Source organism: Eptesicus fuscus, chromosome 15 (assembly GCF_027574615.1).
Source record: "Eptesicus fuscus isolate TK198812 chromosome 15, DD_ASM_mEF_20220401, whole genome shotgun sequence".
In the NCBI taxonomy this organism is placed as follows: Eukaryota; Metazoa; Chordata; class Mammalia; order Chiroptera; family Vespertilionidae; genus Eptesicus; species Eptesicus fuscus.
The window spans coordinates 63788446-63803917 of record NC_072487.1 but is presented as its reverse complement, the minus strand read 5'-3'; the positions used below and the strand labels follow the sequence as shown (position 1 = coordinate 63803917).

Here is a 15472-nt window from a genome sequence, read left to right as displayed (position 1 = left end):
CCCTCCTTTTTACAGAAAGAAACTAAGACCCCGAGAAAAGTGGCTTGCCCAGGGTTAGTACCCAGGGCTGGTGTCCAGCTGTGTGCCTCCCAGGACATCCTGGGCAGCCTCCTTCAGCTTCACTAACTGGCTGGGCTCTCAGTGCTCACTCTGAGCCAGGCTTGGTCTGAAACTCAGTGACTCCTCACAGCCACCCCGTGAGGTTAATACCATCACTATTGTCCATCTGACGGAGGGGGAAACAGAGGCCCAAGAGGTGATTTGCCTTGTCCAAGAGCACCAAGTTGTAAGTGGCACAGCCCAAGTTTTGAACTGGACATTCTGGCGTCAGAGCCCATGTTTTTAACCGCCGGGCTGCGGCCTCAAGCTCCTGTGACTGGGGGTTCCATGGAAACAGAGTGAGGGTGGTAAATCCTTGCCTGGCTGGCCCCTGCAGCGTTAGGCCTGAGGACTCCGCCTCGCCTTGGCCTTTCAGACAGAGGGTGGCATCCGAGAAACAGCATCTACTGCCTGCCCAGCTACCCCAGGTGCCAGGAAATGGTCCATCTTTTCAGAGGGCTTGTTGGGACAGGTACTGAGGCCCAGGCAGTCACGTCTCTCTTCCGTTCCTCCCCTGGTCCCCTTCTATTAGCCGTTGGGCAGGCCCTGCCCACCCTTTGGAGCCTTGGGGCCCCAGGAGAGCCTGCAGCCCTGCCGCCTCCATTCCCCTAGACAGTGGAAGGGCCTTGCCAGCTTGCTGAGCCCCGGGCTCCCCTCACCTGCCGCCGCCTTTAGCCGTGCAGCCTGTCCAGGAGGGGCCTGGGCCTGGGTGTGAAGTGCCCACCGCTGCAGGTCTGCCTGTCTCCTTCATGTCCTGCCAGATGTCATGATACAGTGTTCTCATCTGTATGTAAGAAGGTGAAAGACTAGAACCAACCTCACAGGGCTTTGAGGCCCAGATGATAGCCCAGTGCTAGGGCACCTGTGACAAGTGAGCCCTCATCCTCACCCCTTCATTTTGCCCATGAAGGAAAGGTGCTAGTGGCCTGGGCATTGGGCTGGGGAGAGCTGGGCCTCCGGGAGGGTGCGGGGGAGCAGGTGGGGGAACACATCCTGGCTTTGGCGGACCTCTCGTGGCTGGGTCCCAGCTTTCCGCACGCACGCGCGGTATGAAGTCCTGGGCAGGTTGGGAACCTCTGCCCATGGCAGTTCCTCCTCTGAGCTGGGCCAGCTATTGCCTGTCTTGTGGAGTGGCTGTGAGGAATAATGAGCCTGTGCTATGAAGTGCTAAGCGCTGTGCCAGGCACGAAGCGAGTGCTTAAAAACGGCTGCCATTTCTGTGCTTATTCTTCAAGATGTAGCCCCATTGTTCTGGGGTGCTTTGGAGCCTTTGGGTGAAATTTGGATTTTTACTATTGTGCATTTTATCTAAAGTCTTCCTTAGAAGCCCAAGACCTTCAATCTGATCATGACTCTTTGGTTTTTGTTGTTGTTGTTTGATGTCCTGTTTTCTGTAAAGAAAAAGGGATCTGTGCCTTTAAGACCCTGGTTGGGACACTGTTCCTTTAAAAGCACATTACGGAGAGTTGGAACTTAGCCTTTGTTTAACTAGCCATGATTAGTCCCAGCGGACAGGGCTGGAGTGGCATGTCCAGGACCAGAGCTGGGTTGGACTGGCTGGGCCCGGTGGGAAACGGCGGGCAGCTGGCTGGCTGGCCTGGCCCCCTGGTGTCCTGGGCCTGGCGAGCTTGGTGGCCACGCTGAGAGATGGTGAGTGGCCTGAACAGAGGTTGAAATGAGGGAGGCTGGGGAAGGAGGAAGGAGGGAAGCTGCCAGCCTCCTGGGCCCAGGGCGATCTCTGTGGGATGGGTGGGCGCTACCTGTTAGAGAGGGACTGGACTGCCCCAGGTGCCAGCCTAGGGAGGGCTCAGGAATTCCCCCGGGATGTCTCCCCCGGGAATGTCTCCGTCGCTCTGCAGACATCAACAGCCAGCCTGAATGTGGAAGCAATTAGGATAGCCCCGCCAAAGAGCAAGAAACAAAAAGTGCCGTGGCTGTTTTTAGTTTCTAACGAGAGGAAATCGGTGTTGTTTCTCTCTGTAAGCAAGGCCGGGTGGCCTGTGTGGCGGGCCCGTTGAGAACCGGGAAACGCTTGGATCCGTGAGAAGTTTTCTGAGCTGAGGAACTTGGCCTTTGCTCTGCGTGGCCCAACCCTGGGCCAGGCTGGGTGGGGCTGCGCAGGGTTTGGGGGCCATGTCATCTCCATCCCAGCCCCCCAGTGGGTCTCCTTTCCCCTCTCCTCCCTGCCTGTGTCTGTTCCCTGGTCCTTCGGCCTGCAGGGTGGGGTGGTGGAAGACCGGGAAGGCTGTGTCTGGGCCTGGAGTGTGTTTTGCTCCAGCTTAAATATTGGAAACAGTTGTGAGGAAGGAGCCAGGTCACTGTGATGCAGCAGTCCTTGCTGGGGCAGTCCTCATCGCTGAGAAGTCAGAAGCTGTTACAAACTTGCCTGTGGATGGGTCATGAGGAATAGCTGAGCTGCCTGGTTTGTCACAAGTATCCTTTGGTCCTAGCTGCTCTCACTGCCGCTGCTGGGGGCTGGCCGTGGGTCAGATCCCTACCAGCGTGATGTCCTTCTCACCATTGTCCAGACAGGGGAGACCACTTGCCCAGGGTCGCAGAGGAGGTGAGCGTTCTGGTGACCAGGGTTCCTGTACCTTACCAGAAAGATGGTTCGGTGGATCCCAACGATTTCTGTAGGCAGGTGGAAGCCTGAGGCAGTGTCAGGCAGTCCAGAGGGCGTGGAGTTGGAGCCCGGATGCCAGGCCTCCAGCCCTGGTCCGGAACTTGACCGTGGGCGAGCTGCAGGACCTATTTGAGCCTCCACTTCTTTGTGTACAGGGAGGTGGGGGCCTAAGGGCAAACCTGGAGGGACTCATTCGTCATTTCTGCTGGGGCAGCGCCGTGGAGGTGGTGGTCTTCGGGCCAGGCATGGAGGTGGACAGCCCAGAGTGACCGGAGCCAGATGGGGCTGAGCAGGGCTGCTGTGGCTGGGCTGAGGTGTACCTGGGAAGCTGCATTTGAAGTGTGTGGCGTTATGGGTTGGAATCCATGGGCCAGGTGGCAAATGGCAGAGCTAGCTTGTCCTAGAGCCAGCCTTTGTGGGGTGGGAAGCGGAGGTGGGCTCTCGGAGTCTGATACTCTATCTGGGCCTTGGCAAGGCCCCCAAGGTCTCGTTTTCTTAACTGCAGTTGGGCGGCTGGGCTACTTGAGGGTCAGAGGTGTGTGGTGTGTTCAGTGTGGAGCCTGTGCACTTCCCAGGTGTGTGTTGGGTGAGGCAGGTACTAGAGAGCCACAGAGGGCTTAGCCACACCCCAGTTTTCTTTGACACCATTTCTCTGAGTTTCTGCCTTTGCTGGTGGCCTGGGAGCCCGTGGCTTGCTGGCACCACCTTCCTCTCCTCCTGTCCTGTCGAATGCTCCTGGCTGTCTCCTGTGAGTGACAGTGGGAAACAGAGCTCTGAGGCCCCACTGGGGGTCCCAGACTCCAGGCTTTTGGAAGGAATGAGGAGCAGGGGTCTCAAGGCCCCCCGGCTCAGTGCTGGCGTACTGAAGGTGCTCAGTAACTATATACTGGGGTGCTGGACTCACTAGCCTGGGAGGAGGGGGCATTAGCATAATGAGCCTCAGAACAAATCCTGGCAGGAGGTAAGGGAGGTCCCATTTGTCAGATAGGAAGTTGAGGAGCAGGAGAGGCCCATGGAGGTCTGCGCTCCCTCGAGCCAGCACCCCTTCCCTTCCTGCCTTTGCCTCTTGTCTCCCTGCTGCCACACAGCCCCTCTGTCCCCAGTGGTGGCTGGGGGGGGGGAGGGGATACAGCTGGGCTGCAGGTGAGCACGGGGGCTGGAACCGAGGATGCCAGCGTTTATTCCGAGATGTGTCTCTCTTCTTCAAGGGGGACGCGAGGCGCCTCCTTAAAATGTCAGTCTTCTCCAGGTGCTCTGGGAGACGGTGGGTCGGTGCGGTGGCTGAGGGTCTCTGGGTCAGTTGGCAGAGGCTTTTGGACAGCCCACATGCAGGGAGGGCCAGGAGGGCTCAGCCTGCTGGGCAGAGTGAGAGGCGTCTTGGAAAGGTCAGTGGGCCCAGGGAAAAGCCAGGAGCAACCAGAGAGGCGACACAGGGCAGAGTGGGGCAGAATGCCCAAGAAAGGCAGGGCCAGGGCTGCACACGCTCCCTCTGTGGCTCCGAAGGTCCTGTTTCCCCATTCTGCAGAGGGGATAGCTGAGGCCTGCAGGTTAACAAAGTCACAGAGCATTATGTTTATGAGTGTTTGTTTCTGAGGAAGGAGGCCTTACCACATTTGACCAGACAAGGGCCTGGTCCTTGGTTGACAGGAAGCCTGGCGCCCAGGGATGGGGGAAGGACTCTCCCAAGGTCCTGTGGTCACTAGCGTGAATGGCCCACACAGCACCAGGAGACCACAGGGCATGATACCCGGGCATTGGGTGGAGGAGATGAGGGGGAGATGCTGCTTCTGCCCTGCCCTCACATTCCATGGGGGTGCAGTCCCAGCCTGGGAGGGCTTCCTGGAGGTGGAGAAATGGGAGGGATTTGATAAGCCAGAGGGAAAGTGGCGTCTTTAAGGAGCGGAAGTCCTTGGTTTTCAGCTCGTTCATTGATTTATTTCATCATCCATTCCTACTTGGGTCATGAGTCCCCCGGGCCCGAGGCAGCTGTTGGAGGTGTTTATGGTTTCTGGTGGGGGTGGGGGAACCAGTCCCACAGTGGGTGGTGTGATCTGTGGGGACCCAGGGGTGTGTTTACATGTGTGAGTAGGAGACTGAGCTGGCAGGGAGGGAACGCCTTGGCCAGGCCTTGAACCATTCTCCAGAGCCTGCTGTGCATGTGCAGAAGCTGACGGGCAGCCCGGCCGGGCGTGCAGTGGGCCGCTCGGGGGTTGACAGTGTCCGGGCTGTGGCAGATGAGGCTGGGGTCTCAGTCCTGGATGCTGTGCTCCTGGGGCCGGGAGGGGTGGAAGGGCTCTTTACTCTGGATGACGGGGTGGCTTACGGTTTGGGGGTGGCACCCTCTCTAATCTTTCTGAGTGGCTGGGCCAGGCTTGGTAATTTCTCCTGGGGACCAGGAAGGGGATAGAGAGCTGTCCCTACTCAGAAGCAGGAGGGGCACGAGGCCCTCAACTAACTTTCAATTCGCCCAGATCCCATCCTGTTCAATGAGTGTTCCTCACATTCTCTTCTTTTAAAATTCAGGGCACTTCGCTGTTCCACTGAGGTTTATGAATGTTTAAAAACTGCTGTGAGGTCCCCAAAGTAATTTGACAAGTCTGGCAGCTATTGATTAAAAACCCAGAATTATTCAGGTTGCAGGAGGACGTGAGGGATTAGATGGAAAGTTTTTTTGTTTCTTCTTTCTCTGTGTGCCCTTTGCCATCTCCCTCCCCGCCCCCACCCCCCAAAAAAGAAATAAGGTGTGGGGAGGTAAATGTGTCCTGTGTCCTGGGATGGTTTTGAAAACTCCATTAGGCTGTTGAATTATACTGGCAAGGATGGGGATGGGGATGGGGACAGGGATGGGGTACGTGTGCCTCTCCTGGCCCGGGACCAGAACCAGCATCCCTGCGTCCCTGGGAAGCCTTGTGGCCCAGGTCACCAGCAGGCAGCAATGAGGTGTCACTCTGTGGATATTAGGGTGGCGGTGGCGGTGGAAGAAGAGATGTAGCAGTTGGTAAAGAGTCTCGTATGTTTATAGGGAGTTGGTGTTGGGAGGCGGGGTTGTGGCGCTTTCTGGAGTAGCTCAGGTGAGGAAATAGCAGCCTAGAGAGAGGAGGGAACCTGCCAGGGCATTGCAGCATCTGTGGGTCCAAGGGAGAAAGGGGTGCGCCTGAGGTCACCGGCAGATTCAGGGCGTACGAGGACAGGAGCCTGCGGGGGCACTGGGCTGACTGCATGCCGGCCCCCAGGCCGGCCCCCGTGTGAAGGACAGTCCCTCAGAGGGTGATCTGGCCATTAGGATCCCTGCTTCCACTTGTGGATCCTGTGACACAGCCACGCCACTCCTCTCTAAGCCTGGTGTCCTGAAGCCTCTGTCATCGCATCCTTTAAATGATCTGGGGTGTGGGAAGGGTTGCCCCATGAACCAGGGCTCATCAGCCTGTTGGAGTTCCTGTTCTCCCTTCCGCTGGGGCGACACTGCCTTTTGTGCAGGCTGTTGAAGAAGGCTGTGCATCGATGTATGTGCCTCGGTAAGAAAACCTATTACACAGGGGAACACATAGTAGGTGCTTAGTAAGTGGCTGTTCAGTGCAGGCTGCTGCAGTGCTGGTCATTCAGTCAGCATGTAGGGCTCTGTAGCCACAGCGCGTGATGAGTTGCCTGAACTCCTGTCTGGTTGCCAGGATGTGGACCCTCCTTTGCCATCTCAGCCCTGTGGTGACAAGGGGAAGCACAGGCTCCCAGGTATAGGTTGAGGGCAGTAGACCAGGCCCTTCCAGCCCAGGGCTCAGTCTGGGGATGGGGACAGGGTCATACTGGTTCTAGTGACTGTTAGGACCTGCCCCCTCGCCTTGGACTCAGGGAACCCTGGGCCAAGGGAGTCCATGCCTCCAGGCCAGGCCCTCCCATCCCAGGGAGCCTTCCCAGGCAGGATGGTAACCTCCCTGCCTTTTAAGGACAGGCTCTGTCTCCCCAGGGTCCCTGGAGCCACAGGGCGGCTGCATTCTTCTCCCTTCCCCTGGGACCCCAGCTGGGCCAGGAGTTGAGCGCTGGCCGCTGAGCAGCCGGTTCCCAGGCCTGGAGGGCGAGGCTGGGCCTGGGGGGAGTTGGCTCTGCTGGGCGTTCTGGGTGGGGCACTGTCGTGCCACTGGATTCTCAGGAGGTCGGGCCCTTTCTCTGCCTGTGTGCCAGGACCCGTGGGCAGATGCTCAGCACAGCCTCCTGCACCTGCCTGGCTGTGACAGCAGAAGCATGGTGGGCACGCTGTGACCTGACTCCACTGTCCGCAGGTCCTCCCAGCCCTTCAGTGGGCACCTCCTCTGTGGAGACCAACTTTATCCAGGATTCTGCCCCTTCCAGGCCTGGTTATGGCAGTGGGCAGTGGCAAGGGCCCACACAGGAAATTAAGGGCTTTTTTTTTTTTTTTGAGACATCCCAGCATTTGGGTAGAGGGAGTTTGTCCCATTTTGTAGATGGGGAAAACTGAGGCATGGAGAAGAAGGTAAGGGATTTGAGTGGTCAGAGGAAGGAAACAGAATGGCCCGGGAAGTCCCCATCTTGTCACCCCAAATGTCAGGAGTGTCAGCCTTGATAACAGCAGGTGCATCCTTCCTTGTTCACAGCCATTCCCTGCTCCTGCCACTGGAACTGTTACAAGTGACTGATGGAGTCACCGGCATCTACCCCTGCTCTCCCTAACATCTCCCCACATTCTCACTTGATCCTTGATCCTTACAGCAGCCCTCTGAGGAAGAGATTCCTTCTCCCCACTTATGGATGGGGAAACTGAGGTCTGGAGAGTTGAATGACTTAAAAATCTCAACGTTGCATGTTTTATGAGGAATGGAGACTAGATTACAGCTGGGCACCTTGACACTGGGCCCTCCTGCCTGTTCCCATCTACAGGTGTGTGTGGTGGGGGGGTGGGGGGATGGTCGTGCGTGCTCACTCCTGGGGCTCCTTCCACTGCCTGCCTGCATGCTCTGACTGCCTGGCCTGTTACGCTAACAGCCCACTAGCAGTGTAGGCATCTCCTCCACAGCATGTCTGAAAGGGTCTCCCAGTTCCTACTTGCACACGGTCAGAGACTGGGTGCTGACTCCCTCCAGAACCAGCCTGGCCCATGTGAAGACGGCTGTGACTGAGCTGTAATTAACCTCTCCTGGTCCCAGCCCTGCCCCCCGGGGGCATGCAGGGCAGCTCCCTCTGCCCCCTCTGAGGCTCACTTTCCAGGCTGTACAACCCCACTTTCAGCTCACCCCACTCATAGCTGGGGACATCCTCCCCAGGCCAGGAACTTGTTGATAATTGCAGGTTTTGTTTTGGGGTCTCCTCCCTCCTTGAAATAATGGGGAATTTGCTAAACTTCTGTGTCACTAACCTTTTAAGAGAAAAAAGGATGGGGTTGAAAAACAGCTCGTGGGTTGGCTGGAAGGCTATCAGATAAGGCTGTGGCCCAGGAGCTGGGACAATGTCTCCTTGTTTCTGCTCCCTGGCCGCACAATGAGCTGCTGTTGGGACCTGGCTGTATCTCCAGCAGCAGCTCTGCCCCTGCCCCTGCCTGTGGTGTGCCCACGTTTCCTGGGCTCCTGGGCAGGGGCGCCCTGCCCCAGCCAGTCTCTCTAGCTCTTTCTCCCAGACCTGGAATGAGTGGATCCCAGTGAGCAGGCCAGCTGGCTGTGGGCCTTTCTCTGCCCATCACCTGTGGGGAGATGGGAAGACGAGCCTTGTGCTGATGGAGTTAGTCTCAGACTCTGCTGAATGCGGTTCAAATCACACGCGGCCTTTGCCACCCGCCACCTGTGCAATCTTGGGCGAGCCACCTGGCCTTTCTGAGGTGTGGAACCTCAATCCTGATGGGTTGTCGTGAGAATTAATTAGGTGAGGAGACAGGTGGGAACGTGGTGTGGAGTGGGGCTCAGCCACACGGCCTGGGTGTGAGCGCTTGTCCGCCTGGAGGGACTAGGGACAGCGTGGTGGTGGTGGTGGTGGCTTTTGGCCTGGGCTTTGAAGTCGGAGGAAGGTTTTTGTGAGGCAGAGAAGGTTGGGGGAAGGTAGTACGGGTTCGGGAGAGACCAGGGCATGGATCCTAGAGCAGAGGAAGTTAGGGACCAGCTAGGAGGAGCATCTTTCCAGGGTGTGTTGTGAGAGCAAGTGCAGAGGGGACATTTCAGGGCGGGTTCACCACCAGGTGGAAGTGTGGCGACTTGATTATCTATAGGCCTTGAGGGGATTGCAGACAGATGGGAATGATGCCAGTTGGGTAGAGGGGGTCTGGCTGGAGGGTGCTGCTGTGGCCTAGAAGTGCTGGGGAGATGAGGAGGCTCAGGGCTGCCCAGCTGCAGCCAGGATGCCTTAACAAGAGTTCACCCAGGAACCTTCCCCTGAGGCCGGGGCCAGCTGGGGCATGTTTGTGGGGCAGGATGTTGGGGAAGGAAAAGTAGGTATTTGCAGCTCCAGGCTCTAGGCTCTGGCCACTTTGGGGTCAGGCCTGGGCCTGCTGGGCTCCTGGCCTGTCGAACCAGGGCCCCTCGGTCTCCTGGGCAGGCCCAGTCCACTGAACTGTGCCTCCCTCTCCTCTCTCCAGCCCACCAGCCCCTCTGTTTGCACTTCATGGGTCCCTACTCCACTTGCCCTGGTTCCCAGCATCTTTACCCAGCAGGGGTTTCTGGGCTGGGCCAGAAAGCAGCCCGATCCCGATCTGCAGGCTGGGTTTCCAGCCCTGCATGGCAGGCCCAGGGACTGTGGGTCCCTGCTGTTCCTGGCCTGGTGAATTCCCAGCATCTGAGTCAGGTCTTCTCTTGCACTGAGCCATGAAGCCCCATGAGGAAGGGAGGCCTGGAGGCTGCCCCAGGAGGTGGGCAGCCCTGGGTGGAATATTGACTGAGGAGATAACAGACCCACCCAAGGCATTGGTCAGTGCTGTGATGGGGGAGCAGGTGGAGGGCTTGTCAAAGGCACCTAGCACGGGGTGCTGTGTTCGGCCATAGTGCTTGTGTGTGAGCCACTTCTTCCCAGAGGGAGGGCGCTGGAGGAGCAGAGGCACCCCAGCTGGGATGCTGGTGGGCTGGGCCTCACTGAAAGTTCCACACGGGGGCCCTGTGGAGGTTCGGGTGTTTCTAACTTGATTTCAGTCTTTCTCACAGCTTCCCTGTGGTCTGTCCATTCCCTTGGAGCTTTCAGAAGCTCTGCCTGAGGACATCAATACGGCACAAGTGATCTGAGCCAGCTTCATGCTGGGCCTTGGGGGAGCAGGTGCAGGGAGGCTGACTGCCTCTTGGGTTGGGCTGTGGGGTCCCCAAGGGCTGGGATCCCAGTTCCAGCTCTCATTCCCATGCCTCACCCAGCACAGGACTCCATGTCAGGGTGGGCTGCTGCCATGGTGACGTGGAGTTTGGGGGTGGAGGGTGGCCTCTGTCAGCCTGTGAGTCCCTGTGAGCAGGACCTATCTGCTGTTCTCTGGATTCCGGATCGCACACATAGTAGCCTCAGCCTCCCTTACTCTGGCTGGTCGTGGAAGTAGGTTACAGGTGTGTGTCCTGCAGGGAAGTGTGTGGTGACCCTGCCAGGCCTCACTGACATGAGGGTAGGGTCTTTGACGAGGCAGGGAGAGATTGATGAATTGGAGGCCAGGAGCTGAGAGGGAGAGGGATTGGGAGATCTGGGTGAGCTAAGCCCAGGGAGGGTTTTGTGCCAGTGCCTGGGTCTGGGCCGTGGACGTGAATAGGGCAAGGCCTGCTCAGCTTCCACACCAGAGGTGGTCTTATCAGGCTTGGCTGGCTCTCCAGCTTTTCCTGTGCCCAGCCGCGCGGGGCAGCTCCCATGGCGGTGGCTCTGAAAAGGGACTTGCACAGCTCCGAGGCCGACTCTGCCAAGCACTGTGCAGGTGCCATCTGAGGCTCTTTCCATGGCCTGTGCTGAGGAACCGAGGCTCAGAGAGCGGGTAGTGACTTGTCCAGGGCCACATAGCAGGCGAGAATGAGGCCAGATTTGTCAGCCAGTCCAGCTCCAGGCTCCACTTCGGCACCAGGTGGCATCCACTACCTCTGCTCTTTGTATCTGTGTTGGGCCCCCAAGCCCTGGCATGTGGGCCTGTCTGGATTTTGGCATTTGGAGCCTCACTGCCCTCATCTATAAATGGTGCAGCAGAGGTCCCTGTGGCTCTCCTGCTTCGAGGGGGGTGTGAGAAAGGGCTCTGTGGGCAGTAACGCTCTGGACGAGTGGGTGACTGCTCTGGTCTTGGATGGGGACCAGGGCTGAGGGGATGGGATGGGTGGGGAAGGCCACCTGGGTGAGCTCAGCTCTTCCCTGTGGGTCTCAGAGTCTGCTTGGGAGCCAGGCCAGACCCTGCCCTGCACTCAGTGCTGACTTTCAGCTCCTGCGTGGATCACCCTCAGCCACTTGCTCCCTTAGAGGCTGAACCGGTCACTCAGTCCTGCAGTGGGCAAAGGGACCGATACTGGGTCTCTGTGACTCCAGCACAGAAGTGCCCCTCCCTCAAGTCTGCCTTTAGAGGAAAAGGACTTGGGGGTTGATCAAGGAGTGATTGCCTACCACTGGGGGTGGGGGGGGTGGGGGCAGATCTGGGCAGGCTTCCTGGAGGAGAGGGGACAGGGCAGGGGAGGGGAGTGACAGGCCCAGCCTGACATACCTGCTGCCCACCCCCCAGGTCCCATCTGATGCCCAGGGTGAAGGAGTCTCGCTCCCACGAGTCCCTGCTCAGCCCCAGCAGCGCGGTGGAGGCGCTGGACCTCAGCATGGAGGAGGAGGTGGTCATCAAGCCCGTGCACAGCAGCATCCTGGGCCAGGACTACTGCTTCGAGGTGGGTGCCGCTGGGGGCAGGTAGGCCCTGGTTGCATCCCCTAGTCAGGCCAGGTCTCCAGACCCCTCCTAGAGTCCTCGGTGGCCTCGGCTTTGGGACAGTGGCTGGAAACTGTTCATTGTTTTTGGCTCCCAAGAGACCAGGTAGAGCTTGGAGATGGGGGCTTCGTTCCTCCTCCGTGGGCTCCTTGGAGACAGACCAGCACTATTCCCCCTGCTGGTGGGGGCAAGAGCTCCCCAGCAGTAAAAGGGGGTAAAAGTCCATGTAGAATTCCTTAAGCTCCAGGGCCTGTGCCTGAAGCCTGCTCACCCTCCTTAGAAACCCCCTAAATGCAGTGTGGGATGGTGGAGAGCACCCCCTTTTCTGGGCCAGTCTCCCCCTTCTATAAAGACATCAGAATCTTTTCTGCCCTAGCATTCTGTGACGCAGGTTTAAGAGCAAGCAGAGGGCAGCAACCACACCTGCAGGGCTGTACCTGGGGATCACCTGTCCAGTCTCTCACAGTCGATGGGGAATCTGAGGACAGGGAGGCAAGATGTTAGAGGTCACACCACGAGCCTGAGGCCACGCCAGGACCAGGGTGATGAATGTCGTAGGTGTTCCTGGGAGTTCCTGATTGCTTCTCTCATCAGTCAGATTCCCTGCCCACCTCACCCTCCACTCCCACCCACAAGGCGCTTACATAATTAGGGCACTCTCTGATGGAGGGATGAGCCTGGTAACGAAAGTCAGCCATTCGGGGACTCGTGGCAACCTCCTGGCAACCCAGCCCCAGGGAAAGAGTGGAATGTGCCTGGCATCTGCCCCACCCCTTGTGCCCATTGTTTCTGGTTCAAGACTCCTGGGCTCCGACTTCTTTGCCTGGGACAGGCTGAAGACGGTACCTGGGCACTGGTCCACAGCAGTGGGTTCTACGGCTTGTGCTGGCCCTTGAATGGCTGGATAAGGAGTCTGGTTCCCTTCTGTCGAGCCCTTGGCACGGTGCTGGGGGCAGTGGAAGAGGAGGAGCCGCTTGGGCTGGGATTCCTTGCCGGTGGGGATTGGAGGATGAGCAAGAGTCTGATGGCGAGGGAGGGTCAGGGTTCCAGGCAGGAGGACCCCAGGCCCAGCACACCTGGAAGCCCAGTTTTTATTTCTCCAGTCTGGCCCCTGAAGTTTCTGTGACCATCATTGTTGTCACTGTCACTTGGCAAAAGATAACCGTCAGAAAGTGTCAGCTGAGGACGGAGGTGGTCCTTGTACCTACCCAGGGTTGTGTCCTTGGTGCCCGTGGCTCCACTTGGAGAGGAGGCCCTGGTTAAGCATTGCCCTCCGACCCAGTCAGGTACCCCGTGCCTTCTCTCTCCCATCTTCGGGAGAGTGAGGTTAGAAAGGTACTTTCCTGTGGACAAGGGATGCGAGGAAGGGGGAGAGGAGCCAGGGCCAGGAGCCAGATGGTGCAGGGCTGGGCCACCCTCCTGTCACCCACTTGCTCGGGACAGCGATCTCACGGCACCACCTGCCAATGTGAAACAGAGGCCGTTCTGAGCCGCATTCTGCCCCTCCGGAGGCAGTGCTGCAGGCCTGGTGGCTCCAGCCCCCAAGCCCCAATGTCTTCTGTCCTGCCCTGTCTCTCGCCGTGTTCCCCCCGTGACACTGTCCTGTGTGGCCCCTCAGGTGACAACATCGTCAGGAAGCAAGTGCTTCTCCTGCCGGTCAGCAGCCGAGCGGGATAAGTGGATGGAGAACCTGCGGCGAGCAGTGCACCCCAACAAGGTAGGCTGCGTCCCCTCTCACCAAAGCCCGGGGATTGAGGTTAGACCCGGAGCAGAGTGGGATCACTGGGGTAGGCTGGGCGGGGGTGGGGCCTGAGTGGGCAGTAGGGTTGGGCCCTGGAACAGGGGTTCGAGATGGCCAGGCTGACTCAGGTGCTGTGGGCCTCTGTCCTCGAAGCTAACCATGGAGGCTGGGCCAGAGAACTGAGAATGGGCTGTTAGGGAGTTGGGTGCTGGTGGCCTTCTGCCTGGACCTCTTGTCCCTCCACTCCTGGCCGATTCCTGGCCACCCATCCAATTCCAGCTTAGACCTCTGTCCCGTCCTCCAGGGAGCTCCGCTGGCCCAGCCTGGCTCCCTACTCTGTGTTCCCACTGCCCTGGGCTTCCCCCATCAGGTTCATGGGCCCCAACTCTAATCTCCTGCTTCTGTGTCTGCCCCCCTGGCTGGCCCGGCCTGGGCTGAAACGGTCACAGTGACATCACCGTGGGAGGGGCCTGAGCAGTGGTCCCCTCTTGAGTGACTTACAGACCAGCGAACTGGAAGACCTGAGGAGTAGCACAGTGGCCTGCGGTGCCAAGCACTGTGCTAACCTCTTACTTGATCTCTCGCCATTCGTTCCTATTTTATAGAAAAGGGAACTGATCTTAGATTCAGTCCCCTGCCCAAGGTCAGTGAGCTTGTTTGAGGCCGAGCAGAGATCCAGCCTCATGGCCACCAGACTCCAGAGTTGTCCCTGCCCCCCCCCCCCCCCTCCTGTCGGTGCCTGGCCCGTCCCCACCCCCTTCTAGGGCCCCCCTGGATCTGAGCGCTCCCCCAGCTCTGGCCGGGCGGTGGGCAGGCAGGCGGCCCCGCAGTGACCACCTTGTGCACGCGCAGGACAACAGCCGGCGTGTGGAGCACATCCTGAAGCTGTGGGTGATCGAGGCCAAGGACCTGCCGGCCAAGAAGAAGTACCTGTGCGAGCTGTGCCTGGACGATGTGCTCTACGCCCGCACCACGGGCAAGCTCAAGACCGACAACGTCTTCTGGGGCGAGCACTTTGAGTTCCACAACCTGCCGCCCCTGCGCACCGTCACCGTCCACCTGTACCGGGAGACCGACAAGAAGAAGAAGAAGGAGCGCAACAGCTACCTGGGCCTGGTGAGCCTGCCCGCCGCCTCGGTGGCCGGGCGGCAGTTCGTGGAGAAGTGGTACCCCGTGATGACGCCCAACCCCAAGGGTGGCAAGGGCCCCGGACCCATGATCCGCATCAAGGCGCGCTACCAGACCATCAGCATCCTGCCCATGGAGATGTACAAGGAGTTTGCCGAGCACATCACCAACCACTACCTGGGGCTCTGCGCAGCCCTCGAGCCCATCCTGAGCGCCAAGACCAAGGAGGAGATGGCGTCGGCCCTGGTGCACATCCTCCAGAGCACGGGCAAGGTGAAGGTGCGTGTGCCCGTGCCCGTGGCCCTGGGAAGGCCCGGTGACACACTAGGTTACCTGCTGTTTCCTATGTCCAAGGCATGGATTTCAGCCCTATCGGGGGCGCTGACCAGGTGGTCCCCTGAACCCAAGCGTTGTATCATGGAGTGAGGGGTTTCGTTCTTCTGCCCCCCTCGCTGAGGCAGCTGTGGGGCTGAGGGACGGATGGCAGTTGTAGTGAGGAAGTGAGCAGTGACTTTTCGGTCTGTCGTGGACGCCAAGGGCTTCTCCCTGCCACCCCTTCTCCCTCGGTACAGCGGGAGGAACGGGCTCTGGGAGGCAGGAGGCCTGGGCCAGGTCCGGCCTGGGAGCTGGGCCTTGGACAGGTCAGTTTCCTGTTCTGTGCTGTGCCGGTCCCCTCACTGGGCCCTGGCTCTGCGGAGCTCTTCCTCACCCAGCCTGGGCGCAGACTCTGACACCAGGGAGCAGAGTGGGATCTGCGGGGACAACGAGAACCCCTCCATGAGCCCAGGCAGGCCTGGGCGGAGGAGCCGGGGTCCTGCCTCCATGTTCCGAGGAGATCCCAGAGGTCAGCTGAGGGTCAGGAAGGGCTCCTCAGATTGTGTGGTCCCCAGAGGCAACGGAAGCTTCTTGAACACGCCCCCCAACCGCCCCCCTGCCATCATCCCTCCTTTGGCCAGCAGGGCCTCCTGGGCCTCGAGCTCAGTTCTATATTTAAGGGGCCACGTGTGATGTCAGAGAGGTTCCCAAAGTTGTGTGC

General features: G+C 59.1%; 1 protein-coding gene across 4 annotated transcripts in view; it reads left to right on the top strand.

Moving 5' to 3' along the window:
* The window catches only part of DAB2IP (DAB2 interacting protein), a 160617-nt gene that overhangs the window by 123949 nt on the left and 21196 nt on the right, over positions 1 to 15472 (top strand). For all 4 annotated transcript variants that reach the window (XM_054727046.1, XM_054727044.1, XM_054727045.1 and 1 more), the window contains exons 4-6: positions 11376 to 11529; positions 13186 to 13284; positions 14161 to 14715. In XM_054727046.1, the coding sequence (XP_054583021.1) occupies positions 11376 to 11529; positions 13186 to 13284; positions 14161 to 14715 (808 nt within the window). The remainder of the gene's footprint in view (positions 1 to 11375; positions 11530 to 13185; positions 13285 to 14160; positions 14716 to 15472) is intronic.